Below are 15559 nucleotides of genomic sequence, written 5' to 3'. Positions count from 1 at the left end.
AGGAATAAAGAAGGAAGAATCAGACGAGAAAGAATAAAGGAAAAAATATTGGATAAGTGAAAAGAAAAAGAGGAGAAGAAATAAAAGAAAAGATAGAAAATGAAATAAGAAAAGAGAGAGAGAGAGAGAGAGAGAGAGAGAGAGAGAGAGAGAGAGAGAGAGAGAGAGAGAGAGAGAGAGAGAGAGAGAGAGAGAGAGAGAGAGAGAGAGAGAGAGAGAGAGAGAGAACTGCAAGGGAAGAAGAGGAGGAGGAGGAGGAGGAGGAGGAGAAGAAAAAACAAGAAGAAAGAGAAGGAGGAGGAGGAGGAGGAGGAAGACAGGTTTACGAATGAGGTAGGAGATGAAGAGGAGGAGGAGGAGGAAGAGGAGGAGGAAGAAGGGAAGAGAAAGAGGCAGAGAAGAAGAAGGAGGAAGATAAGTTTAATAATAAGGAAGGAGATGAAGAGGAAGATAAGGAGGAGGAGGAGGAGGAGGAGGAGGAGGAGGAAGATAAGTTTGAGAATGAGGAAGAAGAGAAAGACAAAAAGGAGGAAGAGAAAGATAAGAAAAAGGAGGAGGAGGAGGAGGAGGAAGAGATGGAGGAGGAGAAGAAGAAGGAGGAGGAGAAGTTTAATAATAAGGAAGAAGATAAAGAGGAAGATAAAGAGGAGTCTGAGAATAAGGAAGAAGAGGAGAAAGACAAGGAAGAGGAAGAAGAGAAGAGGAAGAGAAGGAGGAGGAGGAGGAGGAGGAGGAGGAAGAGATGGAGGAGGAGAAGAAGAAGGAGGAGAAGTTTAATAATAAGGAAGAAGATAAAGAGGAAGATAAAGAGGAGTCTGAGAATAAGGAAGAAGAGAAAGACAAGGAAGAGGAAGAAGAGAAGAGGAAGAGAAGGAGGAGGAAGAGGAGGAGGAGGAGGAACAAAGGACAAGGAGGAGAAGGAAAATGAAAACAAAAGGAAGAAAACTTGACACAAAATACCCAATAAAAAAATAAATAAATAAAATAAAAATAAACCAGTGCCCCCTCCCGCCACCCCACCGGTCCCACCTCATCATTGGAAGACATGAGGCGACGGAGATGCTTGATGAAACACGGAAGGAGGACGCGGCGGCAATCGGGGAAACGGAAGAGTGCGCTGTGGACGATCTCGCGTATGGTGGAGAGCTGCTGTTTGGGGATGCGCTGGCTGTTAAGGTTGTCAACCATCTTGGTGAGGATTTGGCTGGAAGGGAATAGAAGGAAAGATTAAATAAAGTAAAAATAGATTAACAAAACGGTTGCAAATCATCATCATCGTCGCTTCGTTTAGTCCGTTTTCACCCTTCCTGAGCGGTTGGACCCTTAATGGCCCTCCTCCATTCTACTCTATCTGCCGCCCGATGCTCATTCAGTCCCAAGTCTTCCTGTATACACCTTCTCCACGTTTTCCTAAGTCTACCAACTGGTCTACTTCCTTCTACCTCCAGTCTCTCCACAACTCCCAGCACTGTGTCCTCCCCTGCTCTCTTTACATGACCAAACCATCAGAGTCTTTCCCTTCTGAGCACTGTTTCCAGGTCCTCTACTCCACATCTGTATCCTCCCCTGCTCTCTTTACATGTCCAAACCATCAGAGTCTTTCCCTCCTGAGCACTGTTTCCAGGTCCTCTACTCCACATCTGTATCCTCCCCTGCTCTCTTTACATGTCCAAACCATCAGAGTCTTTCCCTTCAGAGCACTGTTTCCAGGTCCTCTCCTCCACATCTGTATCCTCCCCTGCTCTCTTTACACGTCCAAACCATCAGAGTCTTTCCCTTCTGAGCACTGTTTCCAGGTCCTCTACTCCACATCTGTATCCTCCCCTGCTCTCTTTACATGTCCAAACCATCAGAGTCTTTCCCTTCTGAGCACTGTTTTCAGGTCCTCTACTCCACATCTGTATCCTCCCCTGCTCTCTTTACATGTCCAAACCATCAGAGTCTTTCCCTTCTGCGCACTGTTTCCAGGTCCTCTACTTACAAATAAATATAGGAATTAAGAAAATAAACAGGAATAAAGAAAGATAAATAAGAATAAATAGGAATAAAGAAAGAGGAGAAAGAGTAGATATGTAGTAGGATGGAGAGAAGGAAGAAGGGTTAGGTTAGGTTAGGTTAGGAATAGAGAAAGAAAAAAAATAGAAGGAAAAGTGTTACGATGAGAGGGAAAAGGAATAAAGAAAGGAGAGAGTGGATAGTAGGAAGGAGAGATAAAAGGAAAGAAGAAAGGTGTGTTAGGTTAGGTTAGGTTAGGTTAGGTTAGGTTAGGTTAGGTTAGATTAGGTTAGGTTAAGTTAGGTTATGTTAGGGTGTGTGTGTGTGTGTGTGTGTGTGTGTGTGTGTGTGAAGGAAGAAGGGAGTGTGAGGTTAGGTGTGTGTGTGTGTGTATGTGTGTGTACCAAGAAGGGTGCGCTAGGTTATGTTAGGTTAAAGTGCATGGTATTATGTGTGTGTGTGTGTGTGTGTGTGTGTATGTGTATCTCTCTCTCTCTCACACCTACACACACACCAACTACCCCCCCACCCCACACACACACACACTGCCCCCCTCCCCTACCCCCCTTCACACAATCACCCCCAGGCTTACCACCCACCTCAACTTCACGCGGTCAAACTTGGTGATGATGACGGGGATGGTTGTGGTGATGTAGCGCAGACACTGGGCCTGTATGACCAGAGTGGCGTTGCTTGTGTTCTTCATCATCTCGGCCATGCTCTCCAGAAGCTGCTCCAGGCTCTTCTCAAATTCCTCCTTCCCCTGCTCCTTCATGCTGCGGAAAGACGAGGTGGATGTAGGTATGTGTGGATTGCGTTCAAGGCATAAAAGATTTTGATTATAAGAGACGAGTGAGTGTTGAGAATGCTGTGGAAAGATGAGGAGGAGGAGGTGGATGATTGTGGATAGGGACTGAGACATAAAACAACGAGTGTGTTAACCCTTCCGCCCCGGGTGTCCTCTTGGAAGGATGCATGTAAAATTTGGCAAAAAATCTGGGGGTCGTATTAAGAGACATTTCGCCACCCAAGAACGCATATTTGACAAGGCTTTCGTAGGAGTTCTGGGCATTTCCAGGGGTAGTTTTATGACCCTGGTGGTAGTGTGACCCTTCTTCTGTACCATGAACCTAGGAAACATATTTGACAAGGCTTTCGTAGGAGTTGTGGGCATTTCCAGGGGTAGTTTTATGACCCTGGTGGTAGTGTGAACCTTCTTCTGTACCATGAACCTAGGAAACATATTTGACAAGGCTTTCGTAGGAGTTGTGGGCATTTCCAGGGGTAGTTTTATGACCCTGGTGGTAGTGTGTCCCTTCTTCTGTACCATGAGCCTAAAAAAACACTCATTAGAACCCGATTGATCCCCTCTTTGACCTTTAGAAATAGCTGATGTGATATGGCAAAGTGCCTTGTAATACCAGCCTGGGTGTCCTCTCTGAAGGTATTTGCATATTTCTACCATTTGAAATGCACGCGCGGGCTTAGTTTGATATGAGCCCACGCCCAGCATCCCGGGGCATGTGCAGGCATCACCAGTCAGTTGGTCCCTAGCCGCAGTGATGGAAGGGCGTGATTTTCCACTTTCCGATGTGTCTGAATGCTTGCTTTCCTCCCCCGCTTCCTCGCCTCCACCCGCCCGACGCTCACACAATGAAACACAATGAAATATAAGTATTAGGAAACAGAAGTCTTAGTGGGGTTAGCGTAGAGCGGAGCGGAGTGGAACGGGGAGCGAGGAGCAAGAAGCGTGGGTTAGACTCTCGCCCGAGTCACAGGCACACACCCACACGCGGGCTAGTTCTACGGCAAAAAAAGTGACCAACTTCTACTCACGATTACTCAACAACCAGTGGATCTAGAGTGGTCTATTAAATGCCAATCAACAGAGGACAGTGAGTACTCCTAGAAGTAGTATATGGTTAATTTCCATTCTGTTTATTTACGTTGCAATTAGAATGTAAACATGATCCTAAATTTTCCCCAAAAAACTGGACATGGGGGTCGCCTACTGCAAAGACGCCCAGAGCAGGAAGGTTAAGTGAAGTACATGCTAACAAGAAAGTAGAAAGAGTGGGTGCAATATAGTGATTCAAAAAAAATATAAAAACCACTCACTTCTCAAACAGTTCCCGGGAGCGTATGATGAAGCGGAAGAGGTACGGCAGACACTTCATGGCCTTCTTCAGCGTCTCCTGCCACTCAGTGTTCCTCACCTCCTGCTCTCTGCCACCTCCTGCCGCTTCCCTCATCTCCATGGACTCCGCTCGCCTCCCTAGCTCCTTCTCCTCCCCTGACCTCCTCCCCATGGACCTCCTATCATACGGGTCTGTCCTTCTGGGGTCTTTGTCGTCGTCTGTCAGCTTGGCGCCCTCCTGCACGTAATACTTGAGAACGTAGATGAGTTTGCTGTTAAGAGGGAGAGGGAAAGGTTGGTATGCTTGGGTAGATAACGGAGCTTACTGTTAAGAGGGAGAGGGGAAGGTTAGTATGCTTGGGTAGATAACGGAGCTTACTGTTAAGAGGGAGAGGGAAAGGTTAGTATGCTTGGGTAGATAACGGAGCTTACTGTTAAGAGGGAGAGGGGAAGGTTAGTATGCTTGGGTAGATAAAGGAACTTACTGTTAAGAGGGAGAGGGGAAGGTTAGTATACTTGGGTAGATAACGGAGCTTACTGTTAAGAGGGAGAGGGAAAGGTTAGTATGGTTGGGTAGATAACGGAGCTTGTTGTCAGGGGGAAAGAAGGATTGGGTAGAGTTAGTGCTGGAGTAGGAGAGGACAGGGAAGAAGTTGGTGAAGTTTGAGTACATAAATGAGGTTAGATGAGGGAAAACAAGGGAAAAAAAGAGTCCGAAAAATAAGCTTGCTGTTAGGGGGAAAGAAGGATTGGGTAGAGTAGGTGCTGGAGAAGGAGAGGACAGGGAAGAAGTTGGTGAAGTTTGAGTACATAAATGAAGTTAAATGAGGGTAAACAAGGGAAAAAGAGTCCAAAATATAAGCTTGTTGTCAGGGGGAAAGAAGGATTGGGTAGGGTTAGTGCTGGAGTAGAAGAGGACAGGGAAGAAGTTGGTGAAGTTTGAGTACATAAATGAGGTTAAATGAGGGAAAACAAGGGAAAAGAGTCCGAAAAATAAGCTTGCTGTTAGGAGGAAAGAAGGATTGGGTAGGGTTAGTCCGGAAGTGGGAGAGGACAGGGAAGAAGTTGGTGAAGTTTGAGTACATAAATGAGGTTAAATGAGGGAAAACAAGGGAAAAGAGTCCGAAAAATAAGCTTGCTGTTAGGAGGAAAGAAGGATTGGGTAGGGTTAGTGCTGGAGTAGGAGAGGACAGGGAAGAAGTTGGTGAAGTTTGAGTACATAAATGAGGTTAAAAAAGGGAAAACAAGGGAAAAAAAAGAGTCCAAAAAATAAGCTTGCTGTTAGGAGGAAAGAAGGATTGGGTAGGGTTAGTGCTGGAGTAGAAGAGGACAGGGAAGAAGTTGGTGAAGTTTGAGTACATAAATGAAGTTAAATGAGGGAAAACCAGGGAAAAAGAGTCCAAAAAATAAGCTTGCTGTTAGGGGGAAAGAAGGATTGGGTAGAGTAGGTGCTGGAGAAGGAGAGGACAGAGAAGAAGTTGGTGAAGTTTGAGTACATAAATGAGGTTAAAAGAGGGAAAACAAGGGAAAAAGAGTCCAAAAAATAAGCTTGCTGTTAGGGGGAAAGAAGGATTGGGTAGAGTTAGTCCAGAAGTGGGAAAGGACAGGGAAGAAGTTGGTGAAGTTTGAGTACACAAATGAGGTTAAATGAGGGAAAACAAGGGAAAAAGAGTCCGAAAAATAAGCTTGCTGTTAGGGGGAAAGAATGATTGGGTAGGGTTAGTGCTGAGTGGGAGAGGACAGGGAAGAAGTTGGTGAAGTTTGAGTACATAAATGAGGTTAAATGTGGGAAAACAAGGGAAAAAGAGTCCGAAAAATAAGCTTGCTGTTAGGAGGAAAGAAGGATTGGGAAGGGTTAGTGCTGGAGTAAGAGAGGACAGGGAAGAAGTTGGTGAAGTTTGAGTACATAAATGAGGTTAAATGTGGGAAAACAAGGGTAAAGAGTACTAAAAATAAGCTTGCTGTTTGGGGGAAAGAAGGATTGGGTAGAGTAGGTGCTGGAGAAGGAGAGGACAGGGAAGAAGTTGGTGAAGTTTGAGTACATAAATGAGGTTAAATGAGGGAAAACAAGGGAAAAAGGGTCCAAAAAATAAGCTTGCTGTTAGGGGGAAAGAAGGATTGGGTAGGGTTAGTCCGGAAGCAGGAAAGGACAGGGAAGAAGTTGGTGAAGTTTGAGTACATAAATGAGGTTAAAAGAGGGAAAACAAGGGAAAAAAAGAGTCCGAAAAATAAGCTTGCTGTTGGGGGGAAAGAAGGATTGGGTAGGGTTAGTCCGGAAGTGGGAAAGGACAGGGAAGAAGTTGGTGAAGTTTGAGTACATAAATGAGGTTAAAAGAGGGAAAACAAGGGAAAAAGAGTCCAAAAAATAAGCTTGCTGTTAGGGGGAAAGAAGGATTGGGTAGGGTTAGTGCTGGAGTGGAAGAGGACAGGGAAGAAGTTGGTGAAGTTTGAGTACATAAATGAGGTTAAATGAGGGAAAACAAGGGAAAAAGGGTCCAAAAAATAAGCTTGCTGTTAGGGGGAAAGAAGGATTGGGTAGGGTTAGTCCAGAAGTGGGAAAGGACAGGGAAGAAGTTGGTGAAGTTTGAGTACATAAATGAGGTTAAATGAGGGAAAACAAGGGAAAAAGAGTCCGAAAAATAAGCTTGCTGTTAGGGGGAAAGAAGGATTGGGAAGGGTTAGTGCTGGAGTAGAAGAGGACAGGGAAGAAGTTGGTGAAGTTTGAGTACAAAAATGAGGTTAAATGAGGGAAAACAAGGGAAAAAGAGTCCAAAAAATAAGCTTGCTGTTAGGGGGAAAGAAGGATTGGGTAGAGTTAGTCCAGAAGTGGGAAAGGACAGGGAAGAAGTTGGTGAAGTTTGAGTACATAAATGAGGTTAAATGAGGGAAAACAAGGGAAAAAGAGTCCAAAAAATAAGCTTGCTGTTAGGGGGAAAGAAGGATTGGGTCAAGTTAGTACTGGAGTAGGAGAGGACAGGGAAGAAGTTGGTGAAGTTTGAGTACATAAATGAAGTTAAAAGAGGGAAAACAAGGGAAAAAGTACATAAAATAAGCTTGCTGTTAGCGGGAAAGAAGGATTGGGTAGAGTTAGTGCTGGAGTGGGAGAGGACAGGGAAGAAGTTGGTGAAGTTTGAGTACATAAATGAGGTTAAATGAGGGAAAACAAGGGAAAAAGAGTCCGAAAAATAAGCTTGCTGTTAGGGGGAAAGAAGGATTGGGTAGGGTTAGTCCGGAAGTAGGAGAGGACAGGGAAGAAGTTGGTGAAGTTTGAGTACATAAATGAGGTTAAAAGAGGGAAAACAAGGGAAAAAAAAATACAAAAAATAAGCTTGCTGTTAGGGGGAAAGAAGGACTGGGTAGAGTTAGTGCTGGAGTAGAAGAGGACAGGGAAGAAGTTGGTGAAGTTTGAGTACATAAATGAGGTTAAAAAAGGGAGAACAAGGGAAAAAGAGTCCGAAAAATAAGCTTGCTGTTAGGGGGAAAGAAAGATTGGGTAGAGTTAGTCCAGAAGTGGGAAAGGACAGGGAAGAAGTTGGTGAAGTTTGAGTACATAAATGAGGTTAAATGAGGGAAAACAAGGGAAAAAGAGTCTGAAAAATAAGCTTGCTGTTAGGGGGAAAGAAGGATTGGGTAGAGTAGGTGCTGGAGTAGAAGAGGACAGGGAAGAAGTTGGTGAAGTTTGAGTACATAAATGAAGTTAAATGAGGGAAAACAAGGGAAAAAGAGTCTGAAAAATAAGCTTGCTGTTAGGGGGAAAGAAGGATTGGGTAGGGTTAGTGCTGGAGTAGAAGAGGACAGGGAAGAAGTTGGTGAAGTTTGAGTACATAAATGAGGTTAAATGAGGGAAAACAAGGGAAAAGAGTCCGAAAAATAAGCTTGCTGTTGGGGGGAAAGAAGGATTGGGTAGAGTTAGTGCTGGAGAAGGAGAGGACAGGGAAGAAGTTGGTGAAGTTTGAGTACATAAATGAAGTTAAATGAGGGAAAACAAGGGAAAAAGTACAAAAAATAAGCTTGCTGTTAGGGGGAAAGAAGGATTGGGTAGAGTTAGTCCGGAAGCAGGAAAGGACAGGGAAGAAGTTGGTGAAGTTTGAGTACATAAATGAAGTTAAATGAGGGAAAACACGGGAAAAAGAGTCCAAAAAATAAGCTTGCTGTTAGGGGGAAAGAAGGATCAGGTAGAGTTAGTGCTGGAGTGGGAGAGGACAGGGAAGAAGTTGGTGAAGTTTGAGTACATAAATGAAGTTAAAAGAGGGAAAACAAGGGAAAAAGAGTCCAAAATATAAGCTTGCTGTTAAGGGAAAGAAGGATTGGGTCAAGTTAGTACTGGAGTAGGAGAGGACAGGGAAGAAGTTGGTGAAGTTTGAGTACATAAATGAGGTTAAAAGAGGGAAAACAAGGGAAAAGAGTCCAAAAAATAAGCTTGCTGTTAGGAGGAAAGAATGATTGGGTAGAGTAGGTGCTGGAGTAGAAGAGGACAGGGAAGAAGTTGGTGAAGTTTGAGTACATAAATGAGGTTAAAAAAGGGAGAACAAGGGAAAAAGAGTCCGAAAAATAAGCTTGCTGTTAGGGGGAAAGAAGGATTGGGTAGGGTTAGTCCGGAAGCAGGAAAGGACAGGGAAGAAGTTGGTGAAGTTTGAGTACATAAATGAGGTTAAAAAAGGGAAAACAAGGGAAAAGAGTCCGAAAAATAAGCTTGCTGTTAGGAGGAAAGAAGGATTGGGAAGGGTTAGTGCTGGAGTAGAAGAGGACAGGGAAGAAGTTGGTGAAGTTTGAGTACATAAATGAGGTTAAATGAGGGAAAACAAGGGAAAAGAGTCCAAAAAATAAGCTTGCTGTTAGGGGGAAAGAAGGATTGGGTAGAGTAGGTGCTGGAGAAGGAGAGGACAGGGAAGAAGTTGGTGAAGTTTGAGTACATAAATGAAGTTAAATGAGGGAGAACAAGAGAAAAAGAGTCCAAAAAATAAGCTTGCTGTTAAGGGAAAGAAGGATTGGATAGAGTTAGTCCGGAAGTGGGAGAGGACAGGGAAGAAGTTGGTGAAGTTTGAGTACATAAATGAGGTTAAATGAGGGAAAACAAGGGAAAAAGAGTCCAAAATATAAGCTTGCTGTTAAGGGAAAGAAGGATTGGGTAGAGCTAGTCCGGAAGCAGGAAAGGACAGGGAAGAAGTTGGTGAAGTTTGAGTACATAAATGAGGTTAAAAGAGGGAAAACAAGGGAAAAAAGAGTCCAAAAAATAAGCTTGCTGTTAGGGGGAAAGAAGGATTGGGTAGGGTTAGTGCTGGAGTAGAAGAGGACAGGGAAGAAGTTGGTGAAGTTTGAGTACATAAATGAGGTTAAATGAGGGAAAACAAGGGAAAAAGAGTCCGAAAAATAAGCTTGCTGTTAGGGGGAAAGAAGGATTGGGCAGAGTAGGTGCTGGAGAAGGAGAGGACAGGGAAGAAGTTGGTGAAGTTTGAGTACATAAATGAGGTCAAATGAGGGAAAACAAGGGAAAAAGAGTCCGAAAAATAAGCTTGCTGTTAGGGGGAAAGAAGGATTGGGTAGAGTAGGTGCTGGAGAAGGAGAGGACAGGGAAGAAGTTGGTGAAGTTTGAGTACATAAATGAGGTCAAATGAGGGAAAACAAGGGAAAAAGAGTCCGAAAAATAAGCTTGCTGTTATGGGGAAAGAAGGATTGGGTAGGGTTAGTCCGGAAGCAGGAAAGGAGAGGGAAGAAGTTGGTGAAGTTTGAGTACATAAATGAGGTTAAATGAGGGAAAACAAGAGAAAAAGAGTCCAAAAAATAAGCTTGCTGTTAAGGGAAAGAAGGATCAGGTAGAGTTAGTGCTGGAGTAGGAGAGGACAGGGAAGAAGTTGGTGAAGTTTGAGTACATAAATGAGGTTAAATGTGGGAAAACAAGGGAAAAAGAGTCTAAAAAATAAGCTTGCTGTTAGGGGGAAAGAAGGATTGGGTAGAGTTAGTCCGGAAGTGGGAAAGGACAGGGAAGAAGTTGGTGAAGTTTGAGTACATAAATGAGGTTAAATGAGGGAAAACAAGGGAAAAAGAGTCCAAAAAATAAGCTTGCTGTTAGGAGGAAAGCAGGATTGGGTAGGGTTAGTGCTGGAGTGGGAGAGGACAGGGAAGAAGTTGGTGAAGTTTGAGTACATAAATGAGGTTAAAAAAGGGAAAACAAGGGAAAAAAAAGTCCAAAAAATAAGCTTGCTGTTAGGAGGAAAGCAGGATTGGGTAGGGTTAGTGCTGGAGTGGGAGAGGACAGGGAAGAAGTTGGTGAAGTTTGAGTACATAAATGAGGTTAAATGAGGAAAAACAAGGGAAAAAAGAGTCCGAAAAATAAGCTTGCTGTTAGGAGGAAAGAAGGATTGGGTAGGGTTAGTCCCGAAGCAGGAAAGGACAGGGAAGAAGTTGGTGAAGTTTGAGTACATAAATGAGGTTAAATGAGGGAAAACAAGGGAAAAGAGTCCGAAAAATAAGCTTGCTGTTAGGGGGAAAGAAGGACTGGGTAGAGTTAGTGCTGGAGTAGAAGAGGACAGGGAAGAAGTTGGTGAAGTTTGAGTACATAAATGAAGTTAAATGAGGGAAAACAAGGGAAAAGAGTCCAAAAAATAAGCTTGCTGTTAGGGGGAAAGAATGATTGGGTAGGGTTAGTGCTGAGTGGGAGAGGACAGGGAAGAAGTTGGTGAAGTTTGAGTACATAAATGAGGTTAGATGAGGGAAAACAAGGGAAAAAGAGTCCGAAAAATAAGCTTGCTGTTAGGAGGAAAGAAGGATTGGGAAGGGTTAGTGCTGGAGTAAGAGAGGACAGGGAAGAAGTTGGTGAAGTTTGAGTACATAAATGAGGTTAAATGTGGGAAAACAAGGGAAAAAGAGTTCGAAAAATAAGCTTGCTGTTGGGGGGAAAGAAGGATTGGGTAGAGTAGGTGCTGGAGAAGGAGAGGACAGGGAAGAAGTTGGTGAAGTTTGAGTACATAAATGAGGTTAAATGAGGGAAAACAAGGGAAAAAGGGTCCAAAAAATAAGCTTGCTGTTAGGGGGAAAGAAGGATTGGGTAGGGTTAGTCCGGAAGCAGGAAAGGACAGGGAAGAAGTTGGTGAAGTTTGAGTACATAAATGAGGTTAAAAGAGGGAAAACAAGGGAAAAAAAGAGTCCGAAAAATAAGCTTGCTGTTGGGGGGAAAGAAGGATTGGGTAGGGTTAGTCCGGAAGTGGGAAAGGACAGGGAAGAAGTTGGTGAAGTTTGAGTACATAAATGAGGTTAAATGAGGGAAAACAAGGGAAAAAGTACAAAAAATAAGCTTGCTGTTAGGGGGAAAGAAGGACTGGGTAGAGTTAGTGCTGGAGAAGGAGAGGACAGGGAAGAAGTTGGTGAAGTTTGAGTACATAAATGAGGTTAAAAGAGGGAAAACAAGGGAAAAAGAGTCCGAAAAATAAGCTTGCTGTTGGGGGGAAAGAAGGATTGGGTAGGGTTAGTGCTGGAGTGGGAAAGGACAGGGAAGAAGTTGGTGAAGTTTGAGTACATAAATGAGGTTAAATGAGGGAAAACAAGGGAAAAGTACAAAAAATAAGCTTGCTGTTAGGAGGAAAGAAGGATTGGGTAGGGTTAGTCCAGAAGTGGGAAAGGACAGGGAAGAAGTTGGTGAAGTTTGAGTACATAAATGAGGTTAAATGAGGGAAAACAAGGGAAAAAAAGAGTCCGAAAAATAAGCTTGCTGTTAGGGGGAAAGAAGGATTGGGTAGGGTTAGTGCTGGAGTAGGAGAGGACAGGGAAGAAGTTGGTGAAGTTTGAGTACATAAATGACGTTAAAAAAGGGAGAATAAGGGAAAAAGAGTCCAAAACATAAGCTTGCTGTTAGGGGGAAAGAAGGATTGGGTAGAGTAGGTGCTGGAGAAGGAGAGGACAGGGAAGAAGTTGGTGAAGTTTGAGTACATAAATGAGGTTAAATGAGGGAGAACAAGGGAAAAGAGTCCAAAAAATAAGCTTGCTGTTAGGGGGAAAGAAGGATTGGGTAGAGTAGGTGCTGGAGAAGGAGAGGACAGGGAGGAAGTTGGTGAAGTTTGAGTACATAAATGAGGTTAAATGAGGGAGAACAAGGGAAAAGAGTCCAAAAAATAAGCTTGCTATTGACCCCATGACTGCGGATTTCCTACAAGAAGAGGGAGAAAAGGACAGGGATAAGTTAATGAGACTTGAGGATGTAAAAAAGAGAGAACTAGGAAAAAGGTACAAAAATGAGCTTGCTGTCTGGAGGGAAAGAAGGACTAGGAAAAAAGTTAATGCTGTTAAGAGGGAAAGAAAGGTAGGAAAAAAGAATCAGTGTTGCAAAGATAAGGACTGTCTTAACCCCTTGACTGTGGATTTCCTACATGAAGACATCACCAAGCTACAGGAATGGAACAAAAAGTGGCTGCTACAATTCAATGAGGAAAAATGTAAAGTTATGCACTGTAGGAGGGGATATCCAGCACACCAATACCACATGGGGAACACTCCACTATCCACCACAGAGACAGAGAAAGACCTGGGAGTGTATGTTACCAGGCTACCAGTGAAGGGATATCCAGCACACCAATACCACATGGGAAACACTCCACTATCCACCACAGAGGCAGAGAAAGACCTGGGAGTGTATGTTACCAGGCTACCAGTGAAGGGAAATCCAGCACACCAATACCACATGGGAAACACTCCACTATCCACCACAGAGGCAGAGAAAGACCTGGGAGTGTATGTTACCAGGCTACCAGTGAAGGGATATCCAGCACATCAATACCACATGGGAAACACTCCACTATCCACCACAGAGGCAGAGAAAGACCTGGGAGTGTATGTTACCAGGCTACCAGTGAAGGGATATCCAGCACACCAATACCACATGGGAAACACTCCACTATCCACCACAGAGGCAGAGAAAGACCTGGGAGTGTATGTTACCAGGCTACCAGTGAAGGGATATCCAGCACACCAATACCACATGGGAAACACTCCACTATCCACCACAGAGACAGAGAAAGACCTGGGAGCATATGTCACCAGGCTACCAGTGAAGGCCAAATCCGTGCCAATCGCAGCGGACGGGTTAAGAGAGAAAACATAACTCCCACCATTACATACTTGTAGGCGAGGTTAGCGTGGAAGTTCTCCTGGATGTAGGTCTCGAGAACAGGTTGAAAGGCCTCGTGCTTGTTCTTATCTGTGGCGATGGTGATGACGTACACCTGTGGATGAAGATGATGGGAGGGATTAGAAGAGGTGAAGGAGCAGGAGTGTAGAGTATACTTGTGTCAGTCGAGTCCACCACTGCAAGATTACCGTACTCAGAGCCTCGTGCTTACCGTTTTCTGAGCCATAGCATTGCCAAAAAACACCATTAATTAACCGCTTTAACGATACCTATATATGAAGGCAGTTATTGGGGTTGAGGAGGCAGGATAGGGGTTGGAAATTGGAAAACATAGGAAGCTGAGTACGACAATCTGGCAATGTTGGTTGAGTTGTTTATCAGTATTTTTTTTTATAACACGAGATATTGCCATGGAGATACCAACCCATTTCTTCCTTCATGTTCTTCCCTTCCCTCCTCCTCCTTCTTTCTTTCCTCTATTCCTTCCTTCCCTTTCTAATCTTCCCTCCTTTCCACTTTTTTTCCCTTCCTCTCCTTTTTCTCTTTTCTCTATTCCTTCCTTCTCTTTCTCATTTTCCCTCCTTCCCTCCTTCTGTTCTCCATTTCTTTCCATCTCTATTCACCCCCTTCTTCTCTTTCCTCTCTCTTTCCTTTCCTTCTATAAGACATCACCAAGCTACAGGAATGGAACAAAAAGTGGCTGCTACAATTCAATGAAGGTAAATGTAAAGTCCTGCACCTTGGGAGGGGATATCCAGCACACCAATACCACATGGGAAACACTCCACTATCCACCACAGAGGCAGAGAAAGACCTGGGAGTGTATGTTACCAGGCTACCAGTGAAGGGATATCCAGCACACCAATACCACATGGGGAACACTCAACTATCCACCACAGAGGCAGAGAAAGACCTGGGAGTGTATGTTACCAGGCTACCAGTGAAGGGATATCCAGCACACCAATACCACATGGGAAACACTCCACTATCCACCACAGAGGCAGAGAAAGACCTGGGAGTGTATGTTACCAGGCTACCAGTGAAGGGATATCCAGCACAACAATACCACATGGGGAACACTCCACTATCCACCACAGAGGCAGAGAAAGACCTGGGAGTGTATGTTACCAGGCTACCAGTGAAGGGATATCCAGCACACCAATACCACATGGGAAACACTCCACTATCCACCACAGAGGCAGAGGACCTAGGAGCATATGTTACCAGGCTACCAGTGAAGGCCAAATCCGTGGCAATCGCAGTGGACAGGGTAACACAAGACACACACACCCATACACCTGACCCTCCCCCACACCCTTCACCTACCAAGGCCTCGAAGACACGGTTGTCACTGTAATCGCCCGAGGAGTTGCTCATGAGGATATCCAGCAAGACGTCGAGAGTGTCCTGCAAGAAGACCATTAGCTCGTCGTTTGGGACCCGCACCAGACCTTGTAAACATGCCTCCAGCTTGGCGTTGTTCTGCCGTGAGCCGCTGCTAGACTCCATCCGACGCCACTCCAGCAACTGAAGCAACTCGGCTGTGAAGGAATGAGATCAATACGCTATCAATAAACGCGTAAAATCATCGAACGTGACATTAACGAAAGGGTGATTAAGACACAGCTATTGATAAACCTATAGAACACTTGAGCGTGGATACCGGAGGGGCAGAGTTACCAAATTATCGTATCAACCACATGTCGTATCGATCATTTTTACGCCTCAAACTCTCGTACCTACACAAGTAACGTGAGAAAATCAAAGTTAGTGCTAAAACTGTTGGATATTGATGATTTTTGTTCTTTGTTGTTATAGTTATCGATCAGCAGCTACGGAAATGATATGCGATGAGTACGATAATTTGGCAACGCTGCAGAGGGGTGACTAAGGCGGTGTTATCAGAGTGTTATCAGAGTGGTAAAGGACGCAGCTCAAGGGAAGAAGTGAAATAAGAGAAAATAACGGAGTAGGAAGTAAAAATGATGTGCAGTGGTGGTGATGATGGTGTAAGGGATGCGTTTTTTATGGTAAAGGACGCAGCTCGAGGGAAGAAGTGAAATAAGAGAAAATAACGGAGTAGAAAGTAAAAATGATGTGCAGTGGTGGTGATGATGGTGTAAGGGATGCGTTTTTTATGGTAAAGGACGCAGCTCGAGGGAAGAAGTGAAATACGATAGAATAACGGAGTAGAAAGTAAAAATAATGTGCAGTGGTGGTGATGATGGTGGTGTTGTGTGGTTGTTTATGGCGGTGTTGGGTGGTGGGTGAAGGTACTGCCTGGTGGTGGTGGTGGTGGTTCAGGAAAA

At 44.3% G+C, this 15559-nt stretch overlaps 1 protein-coding gene across 4 annotated transcripts in view; it reads right to left on the bottom strand.

Annotated features, from left to right (window-relative positions):
- The window catches only part of LOC126993018 (dedicator of cytokinesis protein 1-like), a 111566-nt gene that overhangs the window by 73807 nt on the left and 22200 nt on the right, over positions 1-15559 (bottom strand). For all 4 annotated transcript variants that reach the window (XM_050851843.1, XM_050851844.1, XM_050851846.1 and 1 more), the window contains exons 15-19: positions 14577-14791; positions 13241-13344; positions 4114-4404; positions 2595-2771; positions 1030-1204 (exon numbers count right to left, since the gene is read on the bottom strand). In XM_050851843.1, coding sequence (XP_050707800.1) covers positions 1030-1204; positions 2595-2771; positions 4114-4404; positions 13241-13344; positions 14577-14791 — 962 coding nt within the window. The remainder of the gene's footprint in view (positions 1-1029; positions 1205-2594; positions 2772-4113; positions 4405-13240; positions 13345-14576; positions 14792-15559) is intronic.

The sequence above is a fragment of the Eriocheir sinensis genome, unplaced genomic scaffold, assembly GCF_024679095.1.
Source record: "Eriocheir sinensis breed Jianghai 21 unplaced genomic scaffold, ASM2467909v1 Scaffold544, whole genome shotgun sequence".
Lineage (NCBI taxonomy): Eukaryota > Metazoa > Arthropoda > Malacostraca > Decapoda > Varunidae > Eriocheir > Eriocheir sinensis.
Note: the sequence above shows the minus strand (reverse complement) of the source record. Positions and strands in the feature narration are given on the sequence as shown.